The sequence below is a fragment of the Haliotis cracherodii genome, unplaced genomic scaffold (assembly GCF_022045235.1).
Source record: "Haliotis cracherodii isolate W230 unplaced genomic scaffold, xgHalCrac1.p SCAF_6, whole genome shotgun sequence".
Taxonomy (NCBI): Eukaryota; Metazoa; Mollusca; class Gastropoda; order Lepetellida; family Haliotidae; genus Haliotis; species Haliotis cracherodii.
Window position 1 is genome coordinate 58,816,716 of NW_027266319.1, and position 17,573 is coordinate 58,834,288.

General features: G+C 41.8%; 2 protein-coding genes across 2 annotated transcripts; both read right to left on the reverse strand.

Annotated features, from left to right (window-relative positions):
• Window positions 1-2,120: 2,120 nt before the first annotated feature.
• Window positions 2,121-3,977, reverse strand: LOC139446541 (uncharacterized). Its single transcript, XM_071227843.1, has 2 exons — window positions 2,689-3,977; window positions 2,121-2,154 (listed from the first exon to the last, which is right to left on the reverse strand). The coding sequence occupies exons 1-2, from the start codon at window positions 3,975-3,977 to the stop codon at window positions 2,121-2,123; spliced, it is 1,323 nt and encodes a 440-aa protein (XP_071083944.1).
• Window positions 3,978-4,473: 496 nt separating this feature from the next.
• Window positions 4,474-5,803, reverse strand: LOC139445835 (uncharacterized). The gene is made up of 2 exons (XM_071227063.1): window positions 5,181-5,803; window positions 4,474-4,630 (listed from the first exon to the last, which is right to left on the reverse strand). Exons 1-2 carry the CDS (start codon window positions 5,801-5,803, stop codon window positions 4,474-4,476), a joined length of 780 nt encoding a protein of 259 aa, XP_071083164.1.
• Between the last annotated feature and the right edge of the window lie 11,770 nt (window positions 5,804-17,573).

Genomic DNA, 17,573 nt, shown 5'->3' on the forward strand with positions numbered 1-17,573 from the left:
CCATGAGACAACATAAGTTGACAATTCCTAAATTATCTCTCTTTGCGAACGAAAATTAGTGTCACTGTTAAATTTTGAAGGTAATTATGGATCTTGATAGACCCAGTATTAATCACGTAACATCAGACTTGAACACGCATCTGTAATGCTGGACGCCTGGTATTCGATCAAAGGTCTCATCTAGTCAATGTCATTAAGAATAACGTTACTTTCGTCCTTGAAGTTGTACGCAATGTATTTACATAAGGTTCTGCGCGCTCGCGAGAGGACCATTAGAAGGGAAAATAGTGAAGTATCTCTTTGCACATTATTATAATTCTAATAGCTATAGTTTGGTAACACTACACGTTTTGAATATACCATTTATTGGGTATGAAAAATGTCTTTGCATAGCACACGAGTGCTGTTTGTGTTCGGGTTGTCATGGCATCTTTTATCATAAGAACAAAACTGCCAACATATATGACATATAAAGGATTGTACGGACTGCCACTCAAATAGTTGCGTGTTAAACATTGTGACCTGACAATGTGATCTAACAGAGTTCTCTGTCAGAGTTACGATAGCCATCGTATCTTTGTGCGATCTGCGATAGGTTTACGATAGTTTCGAAAATCTATCTTATCTCAAACTTAAGATATCTTATGTTTGAACATAAGCTGTTAAGATTTGTTGATTTTGAAAATCTACACCCACATGTTTAGCGTGAGAAGTGACACATTTACTGTACATTTTGCAAACATGACGACAGTGGACACATGTATATAATATAAAGACATTGCATTTGTTTAACGCCGCACTCAGCAATATTCCAGTTGAGTAATCGAGTGTGGACCAGGACAACCCAGTGATTGATACCATGAGCATCGATCCACGCAACTGGGATACGATGGCATGCATCAACCAAGTCAACGAGCCTGACCACCCGACCCCGGGTCGAATTAAAACGTATGATTATTAAACATATCTGTTCTTGCGGAAGTATTCATAAATACTCTCTCTTGGTTGCATGTATGGAGAGCACCTTTTACTAGTTAAATTGTATCCATATGTTCTGTCAAGAAATATACTTTGTGGTATTGGGAGTGTTTGCTGGCAGTGAAGATTAACCTCAAACAGGTATTGATTTGATTAATTCTGGTGCACCATGATATGATTGGTGAAAACAAGTTTGCAATCAACTTGTAGTATATTCGACAGTAGTTTGTCAGATTCGTTTATTACTAAATAGTTACTTCTGTACATAAATGCATAACGCCCGGGTCGTTCGGGTAGCCTAGTGGTTAAAGCGTTCGCTCGTCACGCCGAAGACCCGGGTTCGATTTTTCGACATGTGTGAAGCCCATTACTGGTGTACCCCGCCATGATATTGCTGGAATGTTGCTAAAAGGGACGTAAAACCACACTCACTAACTCACGCATAACGCCCGTGAGTATTGTTCACTGATAAGGCCTAGATGTTTGGAAGCTATCACTGTATGACTAACCATGTAAAACAGTGATATGAAGGACATGGTTTTATGGTTAAAGGTTTGTGTCCACCGTGGTGCTATTGCAATTTTCGAAATGTCACACCTAGTCTGTCTTACAGATTCTGATACAAATATATCAAATACAGCCCATAGATGTCTATAATGTTTGGCAAGTCTGATTTCTGCGGTATCTGAAAATGAAGAGAGTCTCGGGGCTCCTTTTTATTATTTTTTTATTAAGATAATTTAACAACTTTCTTTTTTTCTGTAGGATATGTTCATTTCAGAGGCTAGATGTGAGTCTATGTCACACCGACAGTAATTGTATGTCGTAAAGCTGGCTGTGATTGGATAATATTTATTGCAACCTTAATAGGATATACCTAGACGACCAAGGTGCCTGGACATGGGTTACACACTACAGCTGTCCGTGGTCACGTGGGCTCCATTCTGAGAAAGCCATGTTATGCTGGACTTTCCCTGTGAAGAATGTGGTCAGTAGATATAGGGGTGTATTTTGCTGGTCAGAATGTTCCGAGTAGCGGGGAAAGTATAACCTTCCGCATTCATGGTGAAGTGTAAGAATGAGTTGCGGGTGCTGTCCACACCCAATGATACCCCAGTTACCGTAGAAAGGCAGTTGTAGTGTCAGCTGAGGTCGTCTAGACGCATGGTCTCACGTCTGTACATATAATGGAACAGCAGGGGTCACCGACTGAGGGGGGGGGGGGGGGGGGGGGGGGGGCCCAAACCCGTGTCATAGCTTTCTGGGTACAGCGCCTTATTTGGTTTTATCGTATCATCATCCAAAGCCTTAATATATCCCCCATGTATTAACAGGATATAGGTGTTGACAGGTTGGTTAAGCATTCTTCGCAGTTTCTTGGCAGTAAAAATATTTAAACGAATTTCATTTGGTAGATAAAGGAAGGTGTCCGTAAGGTTGTTTTTGATGCAGAAGTTGGGCCATTCCAGAGAAAGACTAGGAAAGAAGTAATCAGTGACTCTGAGATTGTGAATATAAGTAGGGGGGTTGATGGTCCAGTAAGATGGACATAGCGAAAGAGCAATAATAGGGAGGGTAATACATTCCGGGCCGGTGGTGATTTCTAAGACAAGGCAATTCTGATTGGATTTCTTCTGTTTGAATATAAGAGTGAAAATGATAAGACAAAGTAGAATGGATAGAACTCCTAACAGTATAGAAACGTGATACTCTGTTAGATCAGGAAGAGAAAGGGAGTCTGGTTTTGATGTGGTAGGCATGAGTTGTTTGTAGTCAAAAGATGGTGGTTGTAAAGAATGAATAGGTCTGGCATTGGTCAGGAGAGCAAGAGCAGTTGTTAAAGAACGTAATTTAAGGAAAAGCCAAATAACTAAGATTACCGAAAAGGACGACATGATGGTACTGGCTATAACAATAAAGGCATTAGTGTCAGGCCACGAATTTGGAATATTAATTTCACCATCTAATAAAGGTTCAGCTAGATTTTGGAAGACCGTTTCATCTTTCTTGGCACTGGCAACCATTCTTTTAAGACTGAGATGGTCTTGGTTATCTCGTGCCAAAAAGTGAGAAAAGTTGTGAGAGTAGAGGTGAAATTGAGGAATATTGGTGATTGAGATAGCCCTTTTGAAGGTAGTATCTCCGGCAATAGCGGAAAGGGTGGAGTCATCAAAGAAATGTTGAAGAAGGGCAAGATTGACAGGGTGTAAACGAGTCAAGTGTGTTGTGCTGTTTGTGCAAGAGCTGAAGGATGCGGGGAAGAAGATAGATTCAGTTGACAAAGCACAAGAGCACGGAGACTTCAGGAGGCAGAAGGAACACCCTGGAATCATACGTTGTACAGAAGGACAGGTTAGGGATAGGGTAGGGATACGATAGATTAACACTGTAGAGTGGTCAATTTCAAGTAGAGTAGGAGGGTGAGTTTTGGTTACGTAACGAAAGTCACACAGGTGCTTTACTTGTGCTCTGTTGTTTTGAAAAAGCGCGAGCTCACAAGAAGGAACAGTGACAGGCGTTAGCGATATCCTGTATGGGCAGTGAAGAATGCTACGCCCGATACAGGTAGACACTTGGGTGTCTGAGAGGGTAACATAGTGCTGATTATCTTCACTGACAGCAAAGTATGAGGGGATAGATATGAGCTGAGTAGAATGGAGAGATGTCTCATTGACAGGTACAGGAAGAGAGATCATTTTATAAAGGTGTAATGGTTTGCCAAAAGAGGAAATTGGGAATTTGATAGACACATAAAGACGATCACCAGCCCGAGTATATATAAACTGACCTTGTGAGAAGTAGAAGGAGGGATCTCTCTGCAGAAGTACAAAGTTGGGTCGACTGCTAGAAAGTAGTTTGGTAAGGTGAAGGATAGTCTGATGGAGAGTTTCTTCTGAGATCAGGAGAGGAGACAGTCTATTATTGACCAAACTTAGGATGCCTAATTTTAGTTCCTCTAGTTGATGGTCAACGGCAGATGCCTGCTCTACCTGATCCATCAGTAATGCCGATAGGGCAACAAATGAGGACTTTAAAGAATTGACATCTCTGTTAAGCGTTATTGTTGCAAAATGGATAGCGTCATGATTGGTTTTGATTGCTTTCATGGCATTATGAAAGCGTGAGTCAACTAAGGACATATAAGATGATAAATGTTTGGCATGTTGTTGGAGGTTATTTGAAACTAAATTTTCATGGCTAGCGAGGGCATTGATATGTTTAGCTAAAATATTTACATCATTGGTGGTAGCTGTTCCAAAAAGAGTCTTAGAAAAGCTACCCACAAAATTAAAAAGTGCCCGTTTTGACCGAGACTTTACATGCTGTTTGGAATTTGGTATGATACTATAAACCAACTTCTTTGTTGCTTCAAGTCTTGCCGCACACCTGGTCTTGACAGTATTCAGGTGTGTCTGAATTTGTCGGATCAGTGCACAGGTTGCGTTCCCAGTATGACATCCCTGCATCTGTGGAAGTGTTGGTTTCCGGGGGATGTTAATCTGGTAAGTATGTAACCAGTTTTCCGTGGAAAAGTGCACTGGAAGATGGGGCTGAAAAACAACTCCATAATTCAGTCGCTGGATTGGCTTCGTTGAAGAAACTGCTGTGATGTAGAGCAGAAGCCCTACAAAGAGTTGCCCCAGTTGCATACCTATGAGAGAAATGACAATAATGTAGTGTAAAAATCAGGGTATGAAAAGTGAAGAAATGATTTGATCAGGATCATTAAGTAACCTTGGCCAACCCGACATCTCAACCCTCACTGGCATTGCTCTCACACACATGGTAACGGGACAATGGAATTAAACTCTTATTGAAAAAAAAAATGCTTAGACCTACGTTTCCGCTTTTTGCCTGACTGGTTTTTTCGGATATGAAAATCCTGTTTCAAACCTTGCCCAAGGTTTTCCTCTGGTTCCCAGGTTGGTGATGGGTAGTTGCGCCATTTGATTAAATAGTGGCGTTTACCATCCACCTGTTTGCACCGAATAACCTTTTGGACAGGGTATATCTGGCTCGGTGTCTGTTGTGATGAGGATGAGGGTGAGGATGTGCTTGGCACAGGACGATGAGATGGTGTGTGTGTTTGTGAAGATGACAGGTTTTGTGGTGATGACTGCAATGTATGATTTGTTGGCCGTGAGATCCCTTGATCTCGCAATGATTGACTGGCTGGTTGAGGTCAATGTGTTGAGGCTGACCTGCTGATATCAGAGCCTGAGGGGTCCAGTGCTGTATCGTCCGATGTAGGGAGTGCCCGGCCCGGCTCAGTGGTAGATGGTTCGTTGAGGTTGGTGCCTGACTGGTTTGAGGCGTTTGATAAGTCCGCCCGACTTAGGGCGTCCGATAGTGGTTGCTGTGGCCCGTCATTTAGTCTCAAAATGACTGGTTTAAGCCGATTAGCATGTACCATTGATTTATGTTCCATGTTGTCAGAACATCTATGAAGTTTGAAGGTGTGATTAGGTCCAGTGGCTGAGATGTAGTATGGACCTTTCCACGGTTGTGTAAGTTTAGGCGACAGACCTTTTGTCACAGCAGGATTGTGTAAGAACACTTGCTGGCCAAGAGAGAAGTTTGGCTCTTGTGATTTAGGATGTTGATACGCCTTGTTAATTTCTTGACTTGTTTCCATGTTTTCACGGGCAATTGCTTTTGCAACTTTGAGGTTCTCAAGGAGATGCCTCAGGTGGGATTCTGCATCTTTACCAAGTGATGGTTTTGGCAGTAATGATATATCAAATGGCAGATGCATTTCTCTGCCAAAGAGGAGATAGTGAGGAGAGTAACTGGTGGACTGACATGGTGTGTTTCTCATGGCCATAAGTACACATGGAAGAATGTCAGCCCAGTTTGATTGGTCAGGTTTGCAGTATGCTTTCAGAACCTGAGCAATTGTGCTATTTCTTCTTTCGACCATTCCATTCGTCTGTGGATGATAGGAGCTTGTGTAATGGTGTCGGACCTCGAAGATCTCACAGATTGCATTTACCAATTTTGAGGTAAATTGGCGTCCTCTATCCGTGAGCAATTTTCGTGGTGCACCATACCTGGTAAAGACCTCATTGAAGAGAACTTTTGCGACTTCCACAGCATCCTGGCTTTTCATTGGAAACGCCTCAATCCATCGTGAAAATGAATCAATGGCCACAATAATATACTTGTAACCTTCTTTGGTTGTTGGAAGGGGTCCAAGGATGTCTACATGGAGTCTGGAGAAGTTGTCTTCAATGGGCATTGGTACCATTGGCGCAGGTTTGGAATGTGCAAAGCGTTTTGACTTTTGACAAGCTTCACAGGACTTGATATAGTCTTCTATTTCTTGGTACATCCCAGGCCAATAATATTTTGTCATGATGGCTTGACGTGTGGAGTCACGCCCAAAGTGGCATCCACCTGCATTGGAGTCATGGTATGCATACAACAGATTCTTTCTGTCTGCCTTGGGTACTGCTAGTTGGGTGACTGTGGGTGGTCGGTTGCCTTTTTGTCCTCTATGTTTTGGCAGGAAGAAATGGTACAGTATGCCATCAAGAAGTTCATACTCTTGGGCACGACCTTGTAGACCATTGATTTGAGATGCCGTGTAATTGGCTGGAATCTCCCCTTTTTCAAGGTAATCAATGATTAGGCATAGGTCACTTGACTGTCTTTGCCTCTCAGCAAGGTCATTGTCATGAATGTCTGTATCAACAGATTGCACGAATGGACCTGTTTGCGGGGGCTCTTTGTGATACACAAAGTTAACAGAAATATGCTGTGACTCTGGACTGTTGGATTGGCACTGTTCGTCTTCAAGCTGAGATGAAGAAGACTTTGGGATAGAGGTGTTAGTCACTGACCGACTGGCTGAAGGTATATCAGACATGACAACTTCAGCATAAGATAGTTGTTTAGAGCTAGATGTTGGCAAAGGAGAAGGTACAGTGACAGTTACTGGAGGAGATGGAAATTCATCTGTTACAGGTGCTGATGGTTGTTCAGGGTAAGGAATTCTTGATAGTGCATCTGCATTGGTGTTTGTGTTACCTGCTCGATGTTCTATCTCGAAGTCGTACTCCTGGAGCATGATGGACCATCTGGCAAGGCGACCTGTTTCGGCTTTAATTTCTTTCAGCCATTTCAGTGCATGGTGATCTGTAAAGACTTTGAATTTCCTTGATGCCAGATACACACGGAAAGTTTTGATGCCTTCTAGGACTGCCAGGCACTCTAGTTGAGTGATACCCCACTTCTTTTCAGAAGCATGCAGGGCCCGGCCTCCATAGCAAATAACATTCTCATTACCGGATGCATCTCGTTGGCCAAGAATGTACCCTAGAGCATGGTTACGACGGCCTGTCTCCATACCAGAAGCTGATAAGAACAACGGAAGAGATTCAGATGGAAGGCATCTTCAGTTGGTGGAAGTTTCTTTCCCTGAATGTTCTTCTCGCCTGTCTTTTCACAAATAGTGCATTTAGCGAAGCCATACATGGCTCCCACAAATGTCATGGCTGATTGTGTTTCTTGTGGGATCAAGCCTTCTTCAAGGCCCAACAGAGCAAGAGGTTGGAACTGACCAGCCTTCTGCATCACTATAGGCGATAGGCCGTACGCTTTCCATGTCCAAAGAAAGAGCTGACAGTCAAACAGAGAGACTGACAGTAGGATCTTCCGCTTCATGCTGAGCAGGTCATACATTGTGTGCATATGGATAAAGCGGGTTAGTTGGGTGTGTTTCCCGTCACGACCTGTCAAGAAGAAGACTTTCTTTCGCTTTGATTGCTGGCCGATGGTGTACCAGTAGGACAAGGACATCTGTGTCAGGGCTTTCCAGCACAATCGTCTGAGCACCATCTTCTGCTGCATGGAGTATCCTTGTATCCACCTCTTCCTGGTTAGAGAACAGGGAGTCAACCTCTATCAAACCTTCTTGTGTGATGGATATACATTTCTCATCCTGACCGCAACTGACGTACATCTGCCCTTCCTTCATTAGTGCTAAGCACGTTCCATCATATACTCAGTATAGTGTTGTGTTGTACCAAGTTTCAAGTTCTGAGGGATAGCTACATCCGCTTTCACATGGTAGAGATGGCCTTGGTCTTCATCTCTCTTTTGAACAGGTCTGGCCTTTAATGCTGTCATGCATGTATTTATCAAAGGTGATGCGTATCTGCTGGACATCATTTGCTGAGAGTGTGCTGCTGTTGTAAATGGCATGTCCAATGAAGCCCTCAGCCATGTCCCTGAAAGACATCCTGTCTATGTGGATGGGTGCACTCAGCATCTGTATTTATGCATGCCCGTCACACACTAAAGCATCACATCTTTGGATTGCTGTCACCTTGTCACCCGGTATGAGTTCTAACTTGTGCATGAAATCTGACTTGGTATCATGACAAGACATCATGGTACCATCCTCTGCAAATAGGCTCAATGGCACTGGAGCATTGTCCAAGGACACAACTCGCCTGAGAGGCACCTTCTTTTATGCATTCACGGCAAGCAGTCTGAGGTACATCTCCTCTCCATCGATAGTCATATCGTTGTGACGTACTACCACTTTTCCTCGCATGTCGGACATGATCTTGATTCTACACTGCCTGCAGCATACACCCCAGATTCGTGTAAAAGCTGTTTCAAGCCAGCATCCCCATCCAGGTAACCAATTGCTGAAAAGACATCAATAGGTGCATCACGCCTTCACATGGTATGACACCTCTTAAGTCATCTTGTTTGGACCAAGCTATTGCATAGGCCTTGGTGAGCAGTCCCATATCAAAATACGCTGGGATGTAGTGCTGACCTAGTGAATTGATGGCTTCCTTTGTTCTCTTCAGTGTAGTGTACACAGTAGATAGATCAGTTGTGGCTGTGAGGATAGGGTTGAATGCCACAGTTGAAACTACAGGTGAGCTTTCTGCCTGCATTCCAACCTGAAACAGACCCCACGAAGGGACAGTGTATTCTTTGCTAAAGAGGAAAACTCTCAAAATACAGTTATGCAAATCCGTCTCCAAAAGCGTTGACATTTCTGCGTAGTCGTGTCAGCAGATAGAACACACAAAAAACAACACTCTTTGAACCTCAATTGGGACACTTAATAATACAAGCAAACGTATGATTCTGGTTTTTTTATCATATTATGATGTAGTAATAGTGATTTACACATTGTATATCGCTTCTATAAGGGTTGATTAATACGCGTCCGTCCGTTAGGGCAAGATTTTGTTAAGCATACAACCTGACGTACATTCTGCTTCCCGGTCGCGACTTTTATGAAATTCCTCTTCCTGATAGCAACTACCAAGTATCGGCATTCAGTTTATCTCGAACCCTGGATAACTCGATATATTGTCGTTTGTCCTGGATGTGTCGAGTTATGGGGTTTCACTTTTCACACAAGGCATTTACTTCCTTGATGTCAGGTCGGTGTTACGTGTCATCGTACGTCGTATACACATCGTTTATGTCATGTCGCCGAACGACTCCTTTCTTCTCCTACAGTACACGTCAGTGAACTTCAACGTTTCAAGCCTTTGTGAATGTGAATTTATAAATGTCTATTCTTGTTTGAAAACTTCTCTCGATGTATACAATTCAAATACAGACATCCCAAACCAGATGCTTTGTGTGAAAATTGTAAGACACTTACTGTACATTTGCTTTCTTTGTTTGTTTAACGCCGCACTTAGCAATATTCCAGCTATATGACGGCGGCCTGTAAATAATCGTGTCTGGACCAGACAATCCAATGATTGACATCATGAGCATCGATCCACACAATTGGGATACGATGACATGCATCAACCAAGTCAGCGAGCCTGATCCTGTTAGTCGCCTCTTTCGACAAGCAAAGTCGCCTTTTACGGTAAGCATGGGTTGCTGAAGACCTATTCTACCCCGGATCTTCACACCCCGGGTCCTGTACATTTTGCAAACATGTCGACAGCTGATGTTGATGTTATTTCTTCCGTAATGAGGCCACCGGCCCATTATACAAGTATATACTCACACACATATGTATTTGACAGAGCGCCAAAATGTTTGCCTTATGATGTACAATAGTTGACAGTACTTGGGATAATTAATGACATCTTTGAAATATCTATTGCGTTTCTTAAGTGCTAAGAAAATATATTTCCCTAGACTGTTAAGTAAAGGCGGATTCGAGCTTGAGAATAGCATTTTAAGTTTTAGCTGGTTTGGATAGACATAATAATAATTTGGTAAAATGCTGTCTCTTAAATCTGCATAGGACGGACATTGGGGGCTGAAATGGTATTCTGATTCTACTATTAAGACTATGTAAAATGGACAGAATCTTAAATTTCAGTTAATATTTTACTGTCGACCTATTTCTATCACTAAAGCAGACTAGAGCATCTAAATTTCGCTAAAGCTTTAAGATAAATCATATTGTGAATACAAACAATATAATCTTCCAAACCATATTCTATTTTAACATGTATGTAAAAGTTTAACTTTGGAGAAGCTATGATATTATCGTTCCATATCTGAACATCAATATCTTTACAGCGTTTTATAAATTGGTCAATAGATAAATCAACATAGCCAACCACTTGATAGAGCCAAACTTCTCCAAAACCATACTTATATAACAAGTTTTTAACATCATAAGCCCAGCATTTGTTCTCCATTTTGGCCTTACTGAACTCCAAGTGGTACGCAGGCTTCAGAATACTATTTGATTTTTGGCTCAGCAATCGCAACCAATAAGTGATTATTCTCTTATATTGAAAAACCTATACAGAAAATCTCCCAACCTCCACTCTCGCAGCTTTATTCGGGGTTTGACGTTTAAGACCCAATACCAGTTTACAAAACCTGTCATGAATTATATCACCATCTGGCGATGGGTGGAAACCCCATACCTCAGATCCATATAATAGCATTGGCATGATTTTGATATCAAAGATATGAAGCTGTTTGGAAACATAAAATATTTACATTGCAATATTTGGATAACTTTCCAAGCTTGTTGCTCTAATGTTTTTAGGTTAGTACCATGGGGCGATGAGGAAAAATGAACACCCAGATATTTCTAGCTAGATACTATTTCAAGATAATTTGTGTTTGTGTTAAAGCATTTTTTTCATAACACCGTAATGGTCCACCATTTCTAAAACCAATGATTTTATTTTTATTAATATTAACCTTCAATTTCCATTTGTACCAATAAAAAGCAAATATATCTAAACGCTTTTGTAGGCCAACCGGTGTAAAATCAAACATGACAGCAATATAAACAACTCCAATTGGTCCATGGTAATTCCTCTTTGTCCATCAGAACTCAAAAAGTCTACAATATCATTGATAAAAAAGAAAGAAAACAAAAAAAGGTGACATTTGACATCACTGCCTCAATCCATATTTACATATGAAAAAATATGTATAGCCAGCTTCCATTGAAATACAAGCTTTAACATGTTCGTAATATTTTTTTGTTAATCTATACAGCTTACCTTTAACCCCACCATGCCAAAGTGTATACAATAAACCATTTCTGTGAACGGGGTCAAATGCAGCCTTTAAATCTATAAATGCATAAATACTTTTGGATTATAGCATTCAGAATAAATATATTATCTGAGGTCTGAAATCCTTTCCGAAACCCCGCCTGTTCCTTTATCATTTTATCCTCAATATCAGCCCATAATGTTAATCTAGAGCAGAAGAGTTTTGCAAATATTTCCCCTGCAACTTCCAGTAATGTGATAGATCTATAGTTTCCTGGATCATTGGAGCACCCCTTCTTATAAATAGGTAGGGATAAATTCCCGCCCGCATGACAACATTATTTCGATACAGGGTGAGGGTATAATTTTTTAAAATTCGATTGGCAATATCCAGGTTGTTTTCCAGATTTCATATCATGGATGGTTTCCAAGAGTTCAGATTCAGTTATATCAGAATCCATAAATGAATATTCATCGACCGAATTATTAATAATTCATCGGATAACGAATTTACAAAGTCGTCGATAGTTGTATAGAAATCAATATAGTCATCAATATCACCCCTGTCTCAAAGTGACATATCCGGTCCTCGGGTGTGATTTAGTTTGTTTTCTGGGGCGGTCGGGTAGCCTAGTGGTTAAAGCGTTCGCTCGTCACGCGAAGACCCGGGTTCGATTCCCTACATGGGTACAATGTGTGAAGCCCATTTCCGGTGTCCCCCGCCGTGATATTGCTGGAATAATGCTAAAAGCAGCGTAAAACCATACTCACTCACTCACTTAATTGTTTTATGGTCTGGTGTACACGAAAGCATGGACCAGAACTGTTTACTGTCGTGTTCACAAAAGGCTAATTTATCAACAAACATATTAAATGCATCATCCACTTTCTCCATACATAAGTCTTATTTTCGAGCTGATGTGAACTGCTGTCTGACAAATTGAAGTCATCGACGAGGGGTTGCGTGTGCTTCCCGACATTCCTGGTCATACCAGTTGCCTCCCCTTGATCTATTGTTGTTCGCACGAGTTGTGAGAATCCTGTCGCAGGTGCTTGCACAGGTTGTCATCATGTTTGTAAACATTGAAACCGCGTTATCAGGTAGATTAGTCCATTTAGTAGTGTATTCATCTTTGAAGTCATCTTTCCACACAAATCGTTGTTTTGGTGACAAATGTCCATATGTATTAGTGTATATAGAGAAAAATGTGAAGATTCTACTTGATCACAGACTGTAAACGATGTAAAGCCATAAAGTAGTCGACTACACTCTTACCGTCGTTAGCTATACATGCTATCTTTCCACATCCTGCGTCGTCGCCAAGCCTACCATTACAGATTCTCAAACCAGTTGTTTTGCACAAATCCAATAATTCAAAACTTAGCTTTTTTACTGCGCAATCTTGTGAGACACGTGGAATGAACTCACAATCTTCGACATAGTGAAGGTCATCATCTATAGGTAAATATGAAATGTCATGATCGATAAAATCATGGCAAGCACCATCCCCTCTTCTGGCGTTCAGATCTCCCATTACAATGATACGACAACCAGGATGATCTGTTTGACTTGTGTGATGTCACTGTCCTACATGTCCAACACAGGTCCTGCTGAATGTACACTTGAGTTGACTGGTGTATACCATACTAGTGCCAAAAACCAAGGGATGTCATTTGTGGTATCCTTCACCTTCACCCACATGGTATTATCTGTTGTGCTGCAGTTTGTATGTAGATCACAAGATGATGCAAGCTTGTCTTTCATCAACAGCATAAGTCCTCCAGAGTTTCTAAAAGCACCATCGAGTTTTGGTCTGGTTTTGCTGTATTGTGTGTATCCAGGAAGACTAAATATATTCTGACCTGCCCAAGTTTCCACAAGTCCTATGACATCATAAGAGATGACAAAGTCAATAAATAAGGGTATTTCCAGTTTCTTCTTTAAACCTCCAATATTCCACACTGTACAGTTAATAGCAGTTGTGTCATTAGTATTGCTAGGGCGTTGACCTACTTATTATTTTCCCTATGCTCCCGTCGACTCTGGATTTCTAGGTTAAAAAGTTCTCAGTACGCATGTAAGTACCGGGTTGGCCACGTCAGTCGCATCTGTAGCTTGTAGAGTTTATTGTATATCTGAAATTTGTCATGTTTCAAAATAGAAAACTTGCCTCCTTCCCTCGCTTCCTCCAAGAAGGGCTTGGCGGTTTGTCGAGTACGTCGCACTACATCTGTATAATTGTGGGAAATCCTATGTAATGACTTTTCAGTTTTTTACTTGGCTCATGATACTGGCATTCTGTTTTAGAGTCCTGAACGTAGCTAGAATGGGCCTCAGTCCACTTGATTTCATTGGTAGCCGACTCACTCTATCAAATATTATTTCTTCCTGTATTTCCATTTTATCAACAATCACACTGAGCAGATACTGTCTGTCTCTTCTGTTAACTCTCTAAATGTCTCCTCGACGTTATAAACAATGACATTGTTCTTTCTCTGCTGGCTATCCAGCATGTCCACTTTACGAGTTAAGTTAGTAAGTTGGCCCGTAAGTTACTATTTTCATCGGTTAGAATCTGTACCTCTTTCTCTATTTGAGTTATGATAGTGCTCATTTTCTCGAAATTCGTTGGCATGTCTCTCCTCATGCCTTGTATTTCGTCCAGTACTTCTTTCAGGCTCGGTTCCAGTGAGCTGTCAAATGTAGCTTCTCTTGTAGTTCGTCCTGAGCCGGGGCCTGGATTGCTGTCAACATCATTGCTCAATATAATAAGCAATGAGAAAGCAATGAGACGCACACTAAGATTCCAGTTCTCAGGGCCAGGTTTGAGCCTCGCGGTATGGGCAACATGGCGACACGCATGACTGACTGTCGTCTTGATCTGTCATTCATAAATGCCTGATACGTCGCCAGAAAACATGTCATCGTATCCCAATTGCGTGGATTGATGCTCATGATATCAATCACTGGATTGTCTGGTCCAGACTCCATTCAAAACCTTACGACAAACATGGGCTACTCAAGACCAATTCTAACCCCGATCTTCACGGTTGAAAACATTACGAGATGTCCTCAATATCGTGTGTACCAAACATTGGCGTACCTTTAGCGCCTGCTCTGGAGAAATGAGAGTACGGATCATACGTTGGAAAATGTTATCCCACTTGGCCTTCATCGCACATGCATTCGGTGACAGTGCCCCATAGGTGTTATGTCCAAATCTGGCCACGGGAGGACCTGTATATTGCGGTTCCACAAGAATGTCTTTGCCCACATCACCGACAAATCTGACCTTCCGTTTGCAGTCGGCGACAAAAAAAAGGAACATGGCGACGTCGGTACACCCTGGCGCTCCCATCAGCTCGATGCAGCAGAAATCTTGTCTCATCGCAGACCCAAACAGGTCTTACACTGCTTGCGTGAGTGAGTGAGTGAGTGAGTATGGTTTTACGCCGCTTTTAGCAATATTCCAGCAATATCACGGCGGGGGACACCAGAAATGGGCTTCACACATTGTACCCACTGCTTGCGTACAATGTGTGAAGCCCATCTGGTGTCCCCCGCCGTGATATTGCTGGAATATTGCTCAAAGCGGCGTTACACCTCACTCACTCACTCTAACATAATCTATGGCTCTGAAGCCTAACTCAAGGAGGCAGTCTGCACTATCTGGTCTCAAAGACTGGAATTGCTGCCGCCGCATATGACATAGATAGCCGTATGAAGCGGCCCTGTGCCGTCGTCGTTACACAGGGTCGGTCATGTTATTGGTACCCATAGTAAAGTCCATATTAAGTGTCATGTGACACATTAAATACCTTCGCCACTGCAGAGTAAGATTCTTTGACTCTCTGTCGTCCGTTGTGCATCAGCTTTTACAGGCCTGTTTATGATGGTTCGTCTGTTCTCGTGAAGTTTTACCACCTGTTCGTCGTTCGTCATTGCTGCGTTTTGATTATTCCAACTGTGAAATAATCAATTCGGTACCAAATCAGAGTTTATCTCATGTCCGATTTTAATTTAATTTTTAGTCAATCTGTTAAATAAACGAACAGATTTAAAAGTGACTGAAATATTTAGACATTTTATCAGTTACCTTGGTGAATCACATTTTACCATTTACTGTAACATATACACGCTTACAAAAGGAAAAGACTTGTGAAAACAACGTCGGGATATTATAACCTGTGTTCGTTTCTCAACTGATCACTGACCGCCTCCGTGGTCTAGTGGTAGCGCGTCAGCCAAGGATCGATCCCAGACCCCGTCATACCAAAAGGCGTTAAAAGATGGTACTTGTTGTTACCCTGTCTGGCGCTCGGCAATAAGGGGCCAAAATAAGGACTGGTCGGCTCGGAGTCAGTATACTGTGTCTGAGTGGGGTATTCATGTTAAACTGCGGCATGGTATCTCTGTGAGCTAGCACTATAAATCGGCATCAGTCCGGACTAGGACAAGCAACCACACAAACACACACACGTACATGCACGTCGCTATATAAGTGCAATAATCTTGAACGCGACGTTAAACCCCATTTCACCTCACCTCAACTGATCACTTAGTTTGTTTCAGGTGTTTCAATCATAGTTGTCAAGTCTCAAAGGTCAGCTGGGGAAAGCGCACGTGACAACTATTTTCATAATGTCCACGGTTCTTTAAAAAATCCATTCAGTTAGATAACAATGAGCAATCAATCAACGTATTATCGGTTAACCCTTTGAACAAAGTATGTTGTTTTTACATCGGCACTTCACGCCATGCTATGAGTGTATTCCCTTTGTTTTAGTAAACCCTACACATGTAAACACTTACTGTGCAAAATAACAGTGATTAATCAATCAACGTATTTTCTGTTGATCCTTTTATGGCTAGGAATGATCCGTTGATTTACCAAAAAGTAAATCAACTGATCATTCATCTCTATCTGGGCTGCCACGTGCATATGACATAACACACATTTCACCTCACATCAAACCTGGATTTAGATTGAATAATTACCCCAGACACAAGAAATGCCGAATGGGAAGCTTTATCAGGTAGTCTGAGTGATGCTACCACTAATTATACCTGTAATAAATTCATTAACTGTGCATCAAGTGAATGACGACAAATACACAAGTGTAGGGTTATACCAGAAAACGTGGATGACAACAACGGAGTAGTCGTATTATCCGCGGAATCCGAAATCCAAAAATGCTTTCACTGCAGGGATATTTTGTTTAATTATTATTAAACTATAACCATCAGGGGTACTTCCAAATAACTACATCCGATGAGCTTCCGTCGTTATTTTTGGTTGTTTGTTTAGGCTGAAGAAATTAATTAACATGTGCCCTTTGACAAAATCTTCATAGATCACGGATAACCACGGGTAAATCTTCAAAACTGCGTAAAACAAATATTGCCTCCAAGTTTATTTCGCTGTCGTTGCAGACTGTAGCCCAGTCTTTTGTCCCGCTCAGTTGCGTTAGTAAGCAATTCAAATCACGGCCGGGCGGCCGGTGTCAGACAGCCGAGAAGAAGCCAGAGATTAAAAACAACCATTTTTTTTTCTCAACTGGGAAGATTCACAGAAGGGTGCTGCTGCACACTTCATAGTATATGTATCACTGTCGTGTGAGTCAGTTCATGTGTCTGGTGTGCTGTGTGCATTAGATCTGTGAAGATCCGGGGTAGAATAGATCTTCAGCAACCCATGCTTGCTGTAAAAGGCGATTGTCATAAGAGGCCGCTAACGGGATCGGATGGTCAGACTCGCTGACTTGGGTGATGCATGTCATCGTATCCCAACTGCATGGATCGATGCTCATGATATCCAGAGCGCCAGAAAGCTTTTGGCGTTGTGGGTATTTTACCCATGCATTTTAAAATCATTGGGTATCAATAATTCTATCTGGGTATTCAAATTTTTGTTACCCACTAGTTTTTACACATGTGGGTATTTAAGTTAAATATTTAAAAACACTATTCATCTAGTCCCTCCAAACTGGTGTCTGGGGGTTCCAGAGCTTTATAGGACTCAAATATACCGCGATACTTCCACAAGAAAGTGTGATGGCAAATGATCATGATGTAAGTGTCATTGTGGAGTTTGGCAAGGTTGACGGAATGCCAGGTTATAATTTCAA